The sequence below is a fragment of the Nilaparvata lugens genome, chromosome 10, assembly GCF_014356525.2.
Source record: "Nilaparvata lugens isolate BPH chromosome 10, ASM1435652v1, whole genome shotgun sequence".
Lineage (NCBI taxonomy): Eukaryota > Metazoa > Arthropoda > Insecta > Hemiptera > Delphacidae > Nilaparvata > Nilaparvata lugens.
Window position 1 is genome coordinate 12841173 of NC_052513.1, and position 16312 is coordinate 12857484.

The 16312-nt window shown below is 36.7% G+C and overlaps 3 protein-coding genes across 3 annotated transcripts in view; all 3 read right to left on the reverse strand.

The window, feature by feature from the left end:
• Positions 1-16312, reverse strand: part of LOC111052168 — a 389458-nt gene that overhangs the window by 137150 nt on the left and 235996 nt on the right. The window contains exons 64-70 of the mRNA XM_039436353.1: positions 9774-10097; positions 7446-7760; positions 6012-6338; positions 3975-4307; positions 2642-2953; positions 1517-1843; positions 427-750 (exon numbers count right to left, since the gene is read on the reverse strand). Of these exons, the coding sequence (XP_039292287.1) occupies positions 427-750; positions 1517-1843; positions 2642-2953; positions 3975-4307; positions 6012-6338; positions 7446-7760; positions 9774-10097 (2262 nt within the window). The remainder of the gene's footprint in view (positions 1-426; positions 751-1516; positions 1844-2641; positions 2954-3974; positions 4308-6011; positions 6339-7445; positions 7761-9773; positions 10098-16312) is intronic.
• LOC120353279 (keratin-associated protein 16-1-like) lies at positions 10156-12018 on the reverse strand. Its single transcript, XM_039436356.1, has one exon. The coding sequence runs from the start codon at positions 11693-11695 to the stop codon at positions 11315-11317; it is 381 nt and encodes a 126-aa protein (XP_039292290.1). The 5' UTR covers positions 11696-12018; the 3' UTR covers positions 10156-11314.
• Positions 12324-14636, reverse strand: LOC120353278 (keratin-associated protein 4-3-like). Its single transcript, XM_039436354.1, has one exon. It carries the CDS (start codon positions 13275-13277, stop codon positions 12840-12842), a length of 438 nt encoding a protein of 145 aa, XP_039292288.1. The 5' UTR covers positions 13278-14636; the 3' UTR covers positions 12324-12839.

Here is a 16312-nt window from a genome sequence, read left to right on the forward strand (position 1 = left end):
TACTTCTAGTAGTAAATTAAAAATATCAAATAAGTAGGATGGAATACTGTAGGTAATTAATTTTAAGTTTTAATCCTGACATGTTATCTTAATTTGTAATAGTCATGCTAGTGGTCAATATATTTCAATTGTTGAACTGTATGTTTTACTAATTATTTCGAATTTTTTAGACATTTTTCTTCATGATTCCATAATAATTTTATGAATCATAATATTCTTTATAATTATTTTCTATATGTGATATTCTGTAATCACGAATAATTATTATTACTACCTAATCGAGTACACTGAACAATATTTGGTTTCACTAAAGCATGAAAAATGGAATGACAATAAAGATAGATTTCAAATGATTTATGAAATATGAAAATGAATGGCAATGAAAATAGAAATAAGAAAGACAGATATGAAAGAAGAAGTTCTTACTAGCAGGCAGAGGTCTGCATGCACTTATGGGGTCGCCGGTGAATCCAGACAGACAAGAGCAGGATGGTGCATGGTTGATGACGCGGCATTCAGCATTCAGGCCACAAGTTCCCGGGCACGGGTCTCGGCACTTGTTGTTCACACATGCCTTGCTACGGTCGCAATCTGAGTTTATAACGCACTCAGGCCTGCATCCTGTGTATGGGTCGCCAAAGTACTCGGGCAAACACGCACAGGATCCAGCACCATTACGCTCCTTACAAACTGCATTTGCACCGCATGGTGACGGGTTGCAGGGCATTTTTGGTCCCTCAGTTGGTACAACTGTAAAGGCCAGAAAGGAGGGTTCAACATGTGTCTCTTGTCTTTCAAACAACATCCAACAATTGTTTACAGAGGACACTAGTCCAAAACTGATTATTTTGTTAAATCTTTTCATGATTAAAATATTGTCAACCTTACAAAATCGACCGAAAGGACCAGTTACATGAACACCAATCAGTTTTGATCAACAATATAACTATGATGATTGATTGAAGACCAAACTCTGATCAATGTTTCAGCAAACTGTTCAATGAGCTACAGGACCATGAGTTTCCTCCAACTGCTACTCAATAGTTTGGTAAATCTGGCAAATAGCTGAAAATTATCAAAGGCAAAGTAAATATGGGAACTGTTTCATTAGAAATGTTAAGTCCTGTGACTGAGAGATAAGATGATCAATTACTACCTATGAATTTATTTATTTATTTAAAATGCAAATGAAACTAATGTAATAAGGGGAATAGAATGGAATGGTAAACTATTCTCTAATGGTGGATGCATTATTTATTTCTTGTGACAAGCATAGTTGGAGGCAATGATTGATAAATGACCAGTTTTCCCTTCTAGTTAACAACTGAGTTAGGAAATATTTTACTTGATTTTGGAAATCTAAGAAACAGGCCCAAACAAGAAATTATAAATGATCAGATAATAGTTCAGTTACAAATCAATGTACCTGTAGCTCATGAGTTTGGTCAATTTAAGGAGTAGACAATCTCTCAATCAATCTAGCTTGCTTGAAAGACAAGAGGAAAAGTTTGCTTACTCTGCTGAACAATGGCACATCCTGCAAAAGGGTCTCCAGTGTACCCAGGTTCGCAGGCGCACTGAGGTGCGTGCTTCACCACAGTGCAGGTGGTATGAGCCCCGCAAGAACCTGGGCAGGGGTCTGTACACTTTTCTTTCTGGCATGCCAAGTTTCCGGGACATTCCGCGTTGATGGTGCACTCGGGTCGGCAGTTGGGTGGTCGGCCCACATAGTTGGGCAGGCAGGAGCAGGCTGGGGTGTTGCCCACCACTCGGCACTGCGAGTTGGGGCCACATGGCATGGGTATACATGGGTTGCCACTGGGAGGTCGTGGAGCTGGCTTTTCTGTACCACAAACATGCAAAGGATGCAGTTGGTTACATGCAATAGATGGAGGGTTAGTTTCATACACAATACAAGAAGTGAGTGTCATCACTAACAGAGGTCTGTTCAGTTAGTGAGTCAACACTCATCAAGTCAAGTATTAAACCCCAACTACATTATCTACATCCAAACTCTGCTGAACAATCGTTGTCCTTTGAAAGAGCCTACTTGGAGGTTTTTTAAGCAAAACTATTTTTGGAAAATTGTTTTTTTGACATATAAGAAAGGAAAATGTGTAATATTTTTTTTAGAAAAGATTGGAGTTCTAAAGGTTGGGTGTTAATACTTTTCTTAGAGCCTCATTGAATCATCCTAACAGAATACTCTGATGAAAATTTCAAATAAATTTATATTATATGTAATGGAGAAGCCTATTGATTCATATAATATTCAATGAATAAATTGATAGATTCTTCATATTTGAAAATATATTGTATAAAGTAGGCCTATGAATTAAATTTGCCCATTTCATCAATTTCTATGCCTGCTCAGGCACAAATAATTAACATTACCAATGCAAAATAAATCAAGAATTCTCATCTTGTTAAATTATAAAATATATCGTTACTGGTAATTAATGATCTATCTGAACCATCATTACTAATTCAAAATGTATTTTATTCCGAATTGAAAAATTGTATCTATTAGATGGAGACACATTTTTCAAGTAATATTGATATTTGATTATTCACTACAACATTGAATCAACAAATCTTCACAAAACTACAATAAAGGAGGGTATTATGTAGGGGTCCTTACTCTCTTTGAGACAGCGAACAAAGGGGTCCCCAGTGAAACCGGGCGTGCAACTGCAAATGGGGTTATGGTTGACAACTTGACAGCGTGCATTGAGGCCACAGGTGCCGGGACAAGGGTCGGCGCACTTCTGATTGACGCAAGCCTTGTCCTGTGCACAGTCAGCACTAACTATACACTCAGGTCGGCAAGATGGCGGCGAGCCAATGTAGTTAGGTTGGCACGAGCAGACCGCATGCCCGTCCACGGCTCTACACATGCTGTATGAGCCGCACGGCGTTGGTATACATGGGTTACGAGGTCTTTCGGGCGCCGCTGAGGAGAAAAGAGACAACAGATGTAGGGGACAGTAGAAGAAGTGAGTTTCATAGTGAGTTTCATATAGAGAAAGCTCCTAATATGGGTTGTGATTACATTATTTAAAAGGGATGAGGGTAGACTGTACTATGATGCATGAACATGATGGAGTGGAAAAAAGTGGGTTTTTGATGAATTTAAAAAAAATGGAAATGAAATGAATAAAATTATTGCATTATGTGCTACAGTTGTTGGATTGTAGCTATTATTTTGATGATTAAAGTTTAAGGTTTCAATAGAAAAATTCCATTCAATTGAAATGAATGAGTTTTAAATATTAGAATTGCTAGTACTGTACTGCAATAGTACAGTCTGCCCTCACCTTACTTTCATTTTATGTTCCACAATTCTATGAAGAACTTGTTATTGAGTGAGCAATTTGCTATTGAATTTGCTAATCAACAAAATTGAATTACTATTCATAATTTTAAGCACATTCTCTATATCTTAATTACTTCAAGATTACAAAAACCTCTTTTAATAGTATAAATTAAGTTAATTCCTGTTTGCAGAATTTATTCACTCTTTAAATTTATCTATTATAATCTGTATCTGATTCACTAGTTTTGAATAAAAATCGTTCACAATTGGCAGATCCTCTAATACTTCAATAAAGTTAATCCACTTCGTAAGGAGTTTCTTCATAATTGAGAACGTTTTCAATTAATAGATAGCCTACAATCTCAATGATTATTATCAAATCCATCATTTTATTTTTGGTAGGAGCACTGATGCTGTTTGAAGAGTACCCTACCTTTAGTTCAAGAAAAAGATCCAGGGAAGACCTGACCTAATACCTGGTAAGATATTTAAATTCAAATATTATGAAACATATTTTTATCTGTTTAGAGTTGAAGCATTCAACTTTGGCTCATTGTTCTCTAACTAATCTTCCAGAAGACGGGGCTTTCCACAATTTTTGTTTGAGTATTAATTTAATGAAACTAGAAAGACAGAAAGGGGCAAGAAGAAGTCTTACGTGGTGGAGGAGGTGGAGGTTGTTGACATGCAGATAGAGGGTTGCCAGTGAACCCTGGTAGACATGCACATGTGGGAGCATGGTTGACAACCCGGCATTCGGCATTGACACCACACATGCCGGGGCACGGGTCGCGGCATCTATTATTAACACATGCTCTGTCGCGGGGACAGTCGGTGTTTAGTACGCATTCGGGGCGACATCCTGTATACGGGTCGCCGGTGTACTCAGGTAGACATGTACAAGATCCAGCACCGTTTTTTTCTTTGCAAACCGCGTTCGCACCGCAGGGAGAAGGGTTGCAGGGCATTTTCGGCCCTTCGGTCGGAGAAACTGCAAGGTGGCGTAAACACACATTGAAACATGCATAATGCAACAAGGAAATTGGAAAACAACACAAGTAATTTGTTGAAAATCAATAAATTCATGCAACAAGAAAAATAACCTTAGAAAATAGAAACACGAAGAAACATGCCTAGAAGGCATGGGAATTTGTTTGAAATTGAAAGCACATTTTAAAATACATGCGAAGTACAGCTAGGAAATTGGAAAACAACATAATATAGAAAATGATTGAGAACTTATAGAAACATGCTGAATAGCACTAGGAAATTGGAAAACAACATTTGAAAAAAGGCTTTGAAATTGATAAGCACATTTAAACATGTCTGATAGACATGAAAATAGAAAAATTACAACAATAAATCTGTTGGAAAATGATGAATGTAGAAAACAAATACACATAGCAAGCGGAGTACATGAAAATACACATCAAGAAATCTAAATAAATATGGAAATATGAAATATATAGGAACATAGAGTCGCAGAAATATAAGGCATGCATAACAAAAACATGAAAATAGCCGAGAAACATTGCATTGAAAACACACATATATGTGGAAGAGAGATAGTAGAAAGAAATACTTGTGAAAAATTATGAATAAAATGGAAAATTATACTGAGAAATCGATTAAAAAAGATTATAAAAATGGAAAAGTGGTTTATAGTGGAGTAGTTTGGAAGTAAAATTCTTATAATAAGCATTTGTTGGTAGGTATGAGAGAAAACAGTTGAGCCTGCCGTATTTATGTTGAACACATTCTCACTACCATTGCAGTACTATGCAATAATTTGACTTGATGCAAGTGAAATCGTGCATATAGCGATTTATAGTAGACTTCTTCAAAGAAACTGAACAGGAGGAAAAATATATTTATTTAGGTATACTAGTATAGCATACTGGAACATGATGCAGCGAAGATTGAAAAAGAAAGTGAAGACTTTCGCATAACAAAATGAATAAATTCCATTATATGGTAATGAGTATTTTTCAATACTTACTTTGAACCTCTCTAAATTAAGGCGTACATCCAAATATTTTTAGGATAAACTGTTATTGAATTGAAATGGAGTAAACCACTTACCGTTCTGTGTGTAGACACTATTATAAGAAAAACTAGCTTATTGAAAAAATATATAGAATACTATAAATAATAAATACCTTATTATATAAATAAATTATACTACTCTAAGTTTATTGATAGTGACATTTCACACAAGAAGATGTGTCAGTGAATTCAAGACAGATTATTAAATTAATTTGTGAGATGTTGAAAGTGATAGCCAAAGCTTCACAGATAAGGTGAATTAAAGTAGGGAACAAAAATTAAATGGTTAGGACGGATTGGAGTTGGTAGAGGTCTACAGCGATGATATTAGTATTAAAATTGAATTGAAGATAATCCAAAAAATGCAATACTATTATACTATCAGACCTACGTATTATATTATCAGTTCCTATGGGGAGACAGATGCACAGATGAGGAAAAATCTGGCGTTATTGGATGAACTCATATTATGAAGGTGACAGGTAGTGATATCTCCTATTCTTAGACAACATTAGACAGATTATCATTAGGACAACTAGAAAATCATAGGGGTTACGTGGTTAACCAAGTTGATAACTCTATATCAGTGATCGATCCTTGAAGAGGGAATTAGTCGAGTTAGGAAAATCTGAGAAAACTTGATTCTTACACTGAATGAACGGTGAACATCCAATAAAAGGATCACCAGTGTATCCGGGGACACAAGAGCAAACAGGTGAGTGAGTAACCACCACACACGTGGCGTGGGGTCCACAAGAACCGGGGCACGGATCCCTACACCGTTCGTTTTGGCAAGCCAACTTGCCAGAACATTCGGCATTGATGGTGCATTCGGGCCGGCAGTTGGGCGGTCGGCCCACATAGTTGGGCAGACAGGAGCAGATGGGAGTCGAGTCGTGAGTGCGACAATTCGAGTTCGGACCGCAGGGAGTCGGCTGACACGGGTTGACGCTCTCTATCGCCAACACCGGGTGCTCTACAATCACCACAAACACAAGCGTGCACCAATCAACGAACATAAAACATGCAAAAACCAACACAAATACAAATAAAGAAAGCATACACAATAACTACAACTAAATAGCACAAAGCATACCAACATAACTGAAACTAATAAGAACAAATCATCAAAGCCAAAATAATCGAAAACAGACAGCATAAAGCATACGAGAATATTCATAAAAGCACACAAAAGCTTACAAATAATAGCCATGTAAAAGCATGTTCAGAAATACAGTAGGCCACAGCATTCTACGATGATGAAGCAACTACTTGGAGCAGAGTGTGTAGGCTATGCTGGACTCCACCAAAGGCAAACCAATACCACACTTGAGCTGATGTCTATTTTTAATATTGAAACTATTCGAAACTAAATTGTTTCGTTTGATTATATTATATTTATGTGGGCGCATTTACTATTCCAATAAAATTTACATGTCTATTTTGTCAATTATTAGATCAAGCTTCAGTCATACTAGAAATACAACACCAAGTACTTGAATCTTGAATTTTACTTTTTTATGAGGAGCGATAATTCAACTTACAATCTTACAGTCTCGGAGAGTTGAGAATCCAAGAAATATGAATATGAATTATTTTAATTCATTATTTAGTGAATCGCACTATTTACATATAAGTACACTTGCATATACCAGGATGTCACAACGTTTCAAATACTATAGAATTAAATTTTTTGACATACTATAAAAATTACTATGTGGATTTTCACAGAATCAGTAAAACACAGACGTGTCATGAACATATGAGCGTCATGAACGAGTGCTTTAAATACCAGATGGAACTGTTGTATATTTTAGATGTAATTTCTAATTAATTAAACATTAATAGTTAAGGAAGAGCACAAAACTTTTCATGAATGTTTCCTCTTGTACAGAACGTACGAAGAATAACCTCAAGAATCAAGTTCCAAGTACAGAATGACCCCAAGTGACACCCATAACATAATATATTTCTACAAATATGAAATTCTCCAAGTACAGAAACACCCTAAGTGACACCCAAAACAAATCCAACCCATAACATATACTGTATTTCTACAAATAAGTGCAACCATCATGCTTACTTTCTTCAACCACACATCGCACAAACGGATCACCGTTGTATCCGGGCGGACAGCTGCAGATGGCATTGTGGTTGATGACCTGGCAACGGGCAAAGGTGCCACAGGTGCCGGGACAGGGGTCGCGGCATCGCTGGTTGATGCAAGCCTTGTCCAGGGGACACTCGGCGCTGACAAGGCATTCCGGTCGGCAGGCGGGGGGTGTACCCACGCACCCTACCAGGCATGAGCACACGGCAAGGCCGTTCACCTCCTGGCACTGGCTGTAGGGGCCGCACGGCGATGGGTGACACGGGTTCCTGTGCTCCTCTACCACTACTGCTCCACCAAACACACAAACATGCACACCAATCATGCAAGTGCAGTAAACAATAATGTAGCTGATACTGCATAAAAAATATAGCATGGATGCTAATAAAGTCTATTGCTATAATTCTACAAAATTTTATGCTATCTTTTCTCTAAGCTAATACCTAATACAAAGTATCACAGGTGAACAGGACAAGAAACTTTGACTGGATATGCCGGCTGTGCCAAAAAGAGATATTTATTTTAGTTTATTGAATTGTGAAAAAATTATTTGATATAATTATTGTGAGTTTCCTTATTTTGTGATGTTGTTGATGGCAAATAAAACTATTATTATATTATATACAATGAGTATTTTAATTGCACAATTATCAAAGAGGATAAATTATGTTGTTGAATTCAAGTTTCTTTAAATGTTGAAAAAGATCATTTCATTCAAGTTGAAGAAAAATAATTTTGATGAAGAAATAAGCTATTTTCATTTTCAAATATCAATAAATTTTTGTTGATGGATATGATGAATTTGAAAAATTATCTGCACAGTATAAGATTTACTTTAATGTGAGATTTTAATTACTTTGTCGAAGAATAATATAGATTGACTATTATAAGAATGAAGAACAATTTTTTTATTATGTTTGTTTACTTTCTTGATGTTCTAGAAAGAAGAGAATAGGGAAGGAGTTTTAGGAACTGGAGTCATAGTTGAATATTGAGTTTATAAATTTTTCTCATCATTGTTAAAAGTCAAGATTTAATGGCATCTCCTACTAATGAGAAAATAGAACATATTTTCAACCAAATTACACCAAGGCTCAAATTCAAGTTCCCAAATAATAGAAAAATGTACAAGCAATAGCACAAGCATTCGAATACTAAATTCCACAAAAATAAATCATCACACCAACAGAATTTTCTATCCAGTGTAATGAAAGTAGCTACACATGAAAATATGTTCCCAAAAAGAGATAACACAGGAAGTATGTTCAAAGCAAGTATTTGGGTATAAGAAGAATGGAAAAATCTGCTTACTAATCTTGATATCAATTGTAAAATAAATTTGGATTCACCATAAATTTGGAAACTTGGTTTTAATAATGAGAAATGAGGAATGCTCTTGATAATTTTCCAACATAATTTTTTTTTTTTTTTGATTTGAGAAAAGTATTTGATATGAATTGCTTTAAAACAATAGACTAATTCAGAATGATGATAAAGACATTGTTCCACCCTCATGTGCTTTTTCATAGGAATAACCTTCTTTCACGACACAGGCTAAGTATTAATTAGACAGATAGCTTGGTAGTTATTATGGTTTTCAACCCATTCGACAACCAACATACTTGAACTAATTTTTTTATTAACCTCCATAATTTCCTATTCTTCTCGAAATATATAGTTCAGACCACACCAATCACTTCCTAACCCCAATGCTAGCTTTGAACCTTTCCAAAACACAAGTTGCATGCAACAAATCATCGACTAACAGTGTTACCAGCTAACTCCAATAAGTCAAAATGAAATTATTTTATCATTAAAACAGGATTTAGAACCTGAACTAATTATTAAAAAGAGTTTCATAAATAATTCAAAAGAAAGTTTAAATTCACTATGGTATCCCGATCAAAATTTGAAATCATTCATATTATGATTTTTGTGTGATATGAATGAATATATAATTACCAAATTAATTAAAGTACATCAATGTGTGATCATACCTTATGATTTATGTATTAAGTGGTAGAGTGGACATAACTTTCCAAACTTCGCCAAGTCAACAAATAATAAAGTCAAAAATCATGTTATTATCATTTATCAAATGGTTAAATGTATAGTTAATGAATAGTTTTGTATTTATAAATGAATAAATTACTGAATTAATTCAAGTGCATTAGAGTGTGACAATGTTTCCTTTGAATTACTGTTTCCCTATATGAAGTTTCACTTGTATGGAATGGAGTTTGCCTGCTAACACTGCTAGTCGACCAAATACCAACTACAAGGCGGCGGCAGCATTCTTACTCGGTTCATGCACTATGGGCCGGCAAGACGAGAGCGGGTTTCCAGTGTTGCCAGACGGGCAGCTGCAGATGGGGTTGTGATGCATGACGTGGCACTCAGCGTTGAGGCCACATGCGCCCACACACGGGTCCCGGCACTTGTTGTTGATGCAAGTCTTGTCGGGCCGGCAGTCCGTGTTGAACACACACTCGGGTCGGCAGCCCAGGTACGGGTCTCCGAAATAGCCCGGCGAACACTTGCACGAGCCGGCGCCGTTCAACTCTTTGCATACTGCGTTTGCACCGCATGGAGATGGATTACAGGGGTCGGGGGGTGATTGCACCACTGCAAGTTTATAACATAACAATATTTGATACCAGGTGGAAGACAAATGGTGACCGTTAGTACGTTGTGGAGCTCGTTAGAATGTCGCAGGGTTGAAGGATGTCAGGAATCATTGTTGGTGATGTACTTTAAATCAAGTTATGGAGGAGACAATTATGATGACGACCGTCAGTTGAAAGGATACAAATATGATGATCATAGATTGTAGAATAGGCCTAACTTGGAAATTTTACAGGTTTGGAGGACGATGTTGAAAATCAATTGGTGATGTTTCTGAATATCAAGTTCCGGAGAAAATGGTGGCCTTTAGTAGGCTGTATTGGGCAAATTCGTTATTTGATACGAATGACGACTATTAGTACGTTTTTTGGAACACGTAAGGAATTTGAAGGTTTGGACAATGTTGAGCATACATTTCAGTTGGAGAGACATTTTAATATTACTTTACAGTTAAAATAATATCGAGGATTGGAACTTGAAAAGAATCAATTGGGAGGATTTCAATCTCAATGTATGACGGAGACAATAATTGTGATGATAGTATTGGTAGTTGTTTTAGACGTCAGGATTTTTTTAGAATAATTAGAGAGATTAGAGAAGTTTAGAGGAGGATTTGATTTAGAGGAATATTTAAACGATTTCAAGGAGAAGATGTATATTATAATAATAAATTACACATTAGACCTTCGCAGGTTCATGGGATAATGAGAATAGTATTAGAGGAGGATATCTATGAATCTATAGTAGATTTTGAATGCTAGAGATTAACTACAAACACAGCTGAAATTTGGGCACAAGGCCTGATAGGGTAGTACATGGTAAAGGAATTGACATAAAATAATTCCTGAACATAACAGTAACACTTATAGCATGCAAACTTACCTTTATTCCCAATTGAAGAACTTGAAAAAATGCAGATGGATATTTAAACTATATTTGAAGAAGTTTAGGTACTCGATCCAATTATAACTAGTTGGGTAAATATCTAATTAAGCCTATATACTAGACAATATTTATAAACTGAGAAGAAGGGCGACAATTGTAATTATTGAGATGTACCTACATCCCATCCACAATACTAATGCCGATCAACCGCATGTTCTTCACAACGCCATGTTTCTTTTTTACCTGAGATGTGAGGAGTTACCATGTAGTTTAGTTTCGTATTTATTTTTCTATGAGACTACTGATGTTTTTCATCATCTACACAACAGTTTCTACAGTGTTGGCTCTACGCTTGCGACTGCGCTCTTACTTGGAGGCGAACATGTAGAGAACGGATCACCAGTGAGCCCGGCGGGACAGGAGCAGACGGGTTTGTGGTTGACGGCAGAGCATAACGCCTGCGGGCCACAAGAGCCCGGACACGGGTTCTTGCACTGCTCGTTCAAGCAGGCCAGGTTGTTGGGACACTCGGCACTGATGGAGCACTCAGGCCGGCAGTTGGGCGGAGTGCCCACGTACTTGGGCAGGCAAGAGCAGGCGGCCTGGTCACCCAGCGCCTGGCATTGTGAGTTGGGGCCGCATGGTGTGGGCACACACGGGTCCACCGGCGGCATGACGGGGCATTCTGTGCACCACACATGCAACACACACATGCACTTACAACACGCAATGTTAATGGCAATTAGTTCAGCAAAGCACACACACACACTCACACATGTTATAAGATGAACAAGAATGACTGGATTGGAAACGTTACAGAAAAATTAGTTGCTTGAAAAAAGTTGAGTATGAGAATTAGTAAATAAAAGCACGCTCAGTATAAAATGCACAAGAACGGCTAAATTGAAAACCTTACAGAAAAATTTAGTTTTACCATAAAAGGTAAAAGTATGAAAATGAGTTCACAGAAGCACGCTAGTTATAAAAGACACAAGAATGACTGGAAAATTGAAAATGATTATGAAAATTAGTCAGAAAAAGCCCAAACATGTTACAGAATGCACAAGAATGACTGGAAAATTTAGACTGATTCACAAAATTAGTTGAGGAAAGTTGATTTGTAACAAGAATGACTAAATAAATAGAAAATAGAATGTATAGCTTGAAAAATGTTTAGAAAATATCAAGAGTAAATGAATGGATCTGCATAACAGACTCGATTTGAACCTCTGAAATTACAGTTAATATTGAGCATTCTCAAGAATATTACATGAGAAATTCAATAAAGAAGAAAGTGGAAACAAATAAGAAATTAATAATGTTGAAGCCAGAATGGTGAGAATTAAATGATAAAATAGCTTAAGAATAGAACAGTTGGAAAATCAATCTTTGAATCAAACTGAGGTAGGTAGGCATTTTAGGATTTGATATTTTTGAATAAATTATCTTATCCCAACAATAATATTTTTGATTATTATCTCAACAACAATGAAATAGAAAAGACCAAAAGGATTCAAAGTTTTCAGGTTTTGGAATCTATTGTAATTGTACTGTAATTGAAAGAAGTACAATAGAAATTTCTCGTTCAAAAGCAAAATTGGCTACATTTTCTTCATTGGATGCCTTGTCCATTTCTAAGAGATTGGCTATCATCACAGAGAAGAAGTATGTAGGTACTAATTTACCTATTCTTATCATTTATATTTTCAATTTATTTACTGCTGCTCTAAAATGATCAAGTTAGCACTTTTTGCCATCAACCAGCTTGTGAGACTCAAATTACATTGAAGAGTGAATCACAATGAGAAAATAAGAGAATGAATAATAAAAAAATATTCCTATCGAAATCAGTATGATTCAACGCATGAGAAAGAGAAAGACAAGAGAGGTTGCAGAAGAGAGCGCATGCTTACTTTCGACCATAAGACAGCGCGTGAAGGGGTCGCCGGTGAGGCCCGGGTTGCAGGTGCAGATTGGGTTGTGGTTGACGACCTGACAACGGGCGTTGAGGCCACAGGTGCCGGGACAGGGGTCGGCACACTTCTGGTTGACACAGGCCTGGTTGAGCGGACACTCTGAGCTGACCATGCACTCGGGCCGGCAAGATGGCGGCGACCCGATGTGGTTCGGCTGACACGAGCAAACTGCCAGGTCGTTGTTCAGTCGACACATGCTGAATGGGCCACAGGGGCTGCGCGCGCATGGGTTTATGGGGCGCTTCGGGCGCATCGCTACGAGAACGCAATGGGTCAGTGGTAGCATGCACAAGAGATAAGCGGTAACAAACAGAAACATTAATAAGGCTTGTTATGTTAACAATGAAATATTATTGATAAAGCTTTTTGAAAGGTGATGAGTAATATATAAAGGCATATAGTTCGTTACTCGGCAAGAAAAACACATTAATAAAGCATAAAAGAGATTTGTGGTCAAGCTTATTCTGTCGTAAGCCAGTTACAAACAGATCGATTTTTGGACGTTCGATGTTTTGCCGTCATTATGAATTCTACCAAACAAAACGAAACTTGAAATACATCATCCATTTAATTCAATAGAATTTATAAGGACGGCAAAAAATCGTACGTCCAAAAATCAATATGTGTGTTACTAGACATAGGAACAGTAATAAAGCTTATTTTATTAGGATAGGGTCAATGAAGCTTGTTAAATGAACAAGGAAGAATATTATGAAGCTTGTTGAATAGTGGTGTATTATTAGTAATTGATTATCAGTAGTGAAGCTTTTTTCATACTGAAAAAAGTAAAAACCTTGTTGAAATTAATGTTAGTGTCAGAGCTTGTAGAATGAATAGTTTCAGTAACAGTAGCAAAAAGAAAACGTATAACACCAATAATGAAATGGCTAGTACCATATTGAAAGAAGGTCCATTCTCTTCATTGTCCAGGAAAAATTATGAATGACAATGAAATTAATTGGAGTAGAATTTTTCCATGAAAATAGTATATAATGTGTTATAATTTATTAATAACAAGATGTAAAAAATGAAGTATTATAACTTAAATTAATCATTATTGTAAGATAGTAAGAGTGAATTTATATAGATATGAAGCTATTTAATGAACGTTCTTGCAATAAGACCAGATTGAAGAGAAAACTCAGATTATGAGTTATAAAAGTATAACAGTTTAATAGATGGTTGTTCACGTCATAAATGTAAAGTTGAAGAGAAGCAGAAGGAGTTATCATGCTCCATTATATGAGAAGAAGACAGTTTTAATGAAATTTTATCACAGTTACCATAAAAAAAGTAAATAGGAGATGAATTTTCATGTTAAAAAGAAGCTTATTATGAGTAAATAGTTTTGAGTAGATGATGCATAGGCCTACTAACAAACGAGTGTGTTGAATATTGTGGGAAGTAAAATGGATTCAAAGCTTTCAAATATGAATTCATATTATTGAAAGAAGACAATCTTTAGTTTTCTTTTAAAATTTGGTGCCAATTTCAACTATTCCAGAATAATCAATTTTCAAAATAATCCCAGTGATTATTAGTAGTTGAGTGGATACCAAGACCCAACTATGAAGAAATATCTGATTTCAATCCTCATGAGGAACAAAAATCATAGGTTCATGAGGAGGTAGTAAAAACACCGTTGTTTAATTTGAAGTTTTAATTTTAATTCAATTAAAGCTTGCGGTCAACATCTCGGTAGATGCTTTTTTATCAAATTTGACAAATTTATTCATTCATTCATACAATAAGTACATCATAAAAATGTTAGGGAGAGGAAAAAATAAAGTAAACTTGAGCTATTCCTCTCCCGAATTTAGATAAGGTTACACATAGTCCGAAATATGTTAAGTTTGTAGTTCCAAATTTGATTAATTTGAATCATGAGATTCATGTAATGTACAGAGATCTTCACTTGCAAGATTCACGAAAGACACAGAGTAACTTGTAGTCATTGAAGATCTAAAATTGGCTTGAAATCTGATATCAAGATAATATAAAAATACTAAGTTAACACTATTTAAAATCACGTACTGGGTTAAATCAACAATGCATCATCCACCCAAACAGGTAAACAAAGATCAGACAGAATAGAGTGGTTAGTGTAGGAGGCATGCTTACGAGGCGGAACAGGTTTGCAAGAGATGAGGGCGTTGCCGGTGAGACCGGGAGGACAGAAGCAGTTGGGGATGTGGTTGATGACCTGGCACTGGGCCTTGGCGCCACACGTGCCGGGACATGGATCCACACACTTGTTGTTCTTGCAGACGCGGAACGTGGCACAGTCGGAGCTGAGCACGCACTCGGGCCTGCAGCCGACGTACGGGTCGCCTGTAAAGTTGGCCTGACACGTGCACGAGCCGGCTCCGTTCTTCTCCACGCACAGCGTGTTGGCGCCGCACGGTGACGGCTTGCACGGGTGCTTCGGGCCTTCCGTCGGCGGAGGCGCTACCGGGCACACCCAACAAACTATTCAATCATCTCCACAAAATCAACTCATCAAAGGATACTGTACAGCTCTGAGATTGGTAGCCAAATCCCCCAACAAACTACTGACCCATTTCGACAAAAATTAAACTATACACCTCCGAGATAGCAAATGCTACATCCCCCAATAAAGTACTTAATCACCTCTACAAATTGAACTTGACAAAAGTATACTGTACAGCTCTGAGGTTGGTGAAATCCGTTGGTATGTACCGTATCTAGAATAGCTTCTGAATCATCTAGACAGAATGAATCACATAGATAATGAGAAATTTGTGAAGAGATCCGTTGGTGAAGGCGCTATAGGCTAGGTATATAAATTAATTGACTAATCTCTACAGATTGAACTACAAAATTATAATGTACAACTCTGAAATTGGTAGCCAAATCCCCCCAAAAACGACTGAGTCATCTCAACAGAATATTCTACTCAAACATATACGGTACTGTACAAGTCTCTGATAGAAATATTTGATTGATTGTCGTCCAAGAATGGTACCTATTGTGGGGGATTGGTAGTGGATTAATGATGGTTTATTGTAAATCATTCAAGGATGAGGTATTCATATATCGTGAAAAATCGGTTTTTGGTTCAATTTGAATTGGCCATTTTGGGTCTTTGAATTCTGATCTAATATCAGGAAGAAGCTGTTCTGAATGCATAGCTCTGTATTGGTTGTGGGTTCATATTTTTTACTTTCCTTGCCCTATTACCATAGGAAAGTATTGCTTTCCAAAAAAAATAAGGTACCCCAATTTCAAGTTTTCTATACGTTTCAAGGTCCCCTGAGTCCAAAAACATTATTTTTGGGTGTTGGTCTGTGTGTGTGTGTATGTCTGTGAACACGATAACTCCATTCCTAATAA

What these genes read in the sequence shown, in the direction of transcription:
- LOC120353279 (XM_039436356.1), bottom strand. Translation starts at nt 11,695, where the DNA reads ATGTGTGTGTTGCATGTGTGGTGCACAGAATGCCCCGTCATGCCGCCG.
- LOC120353278 (XM_039436354.1), bottom strand. Translation starts at nt 13,277, where the DNA reads ATGTTTCTGTTTGTTACCGCTTATCTCTTGTGCATGCTACCACTGACC.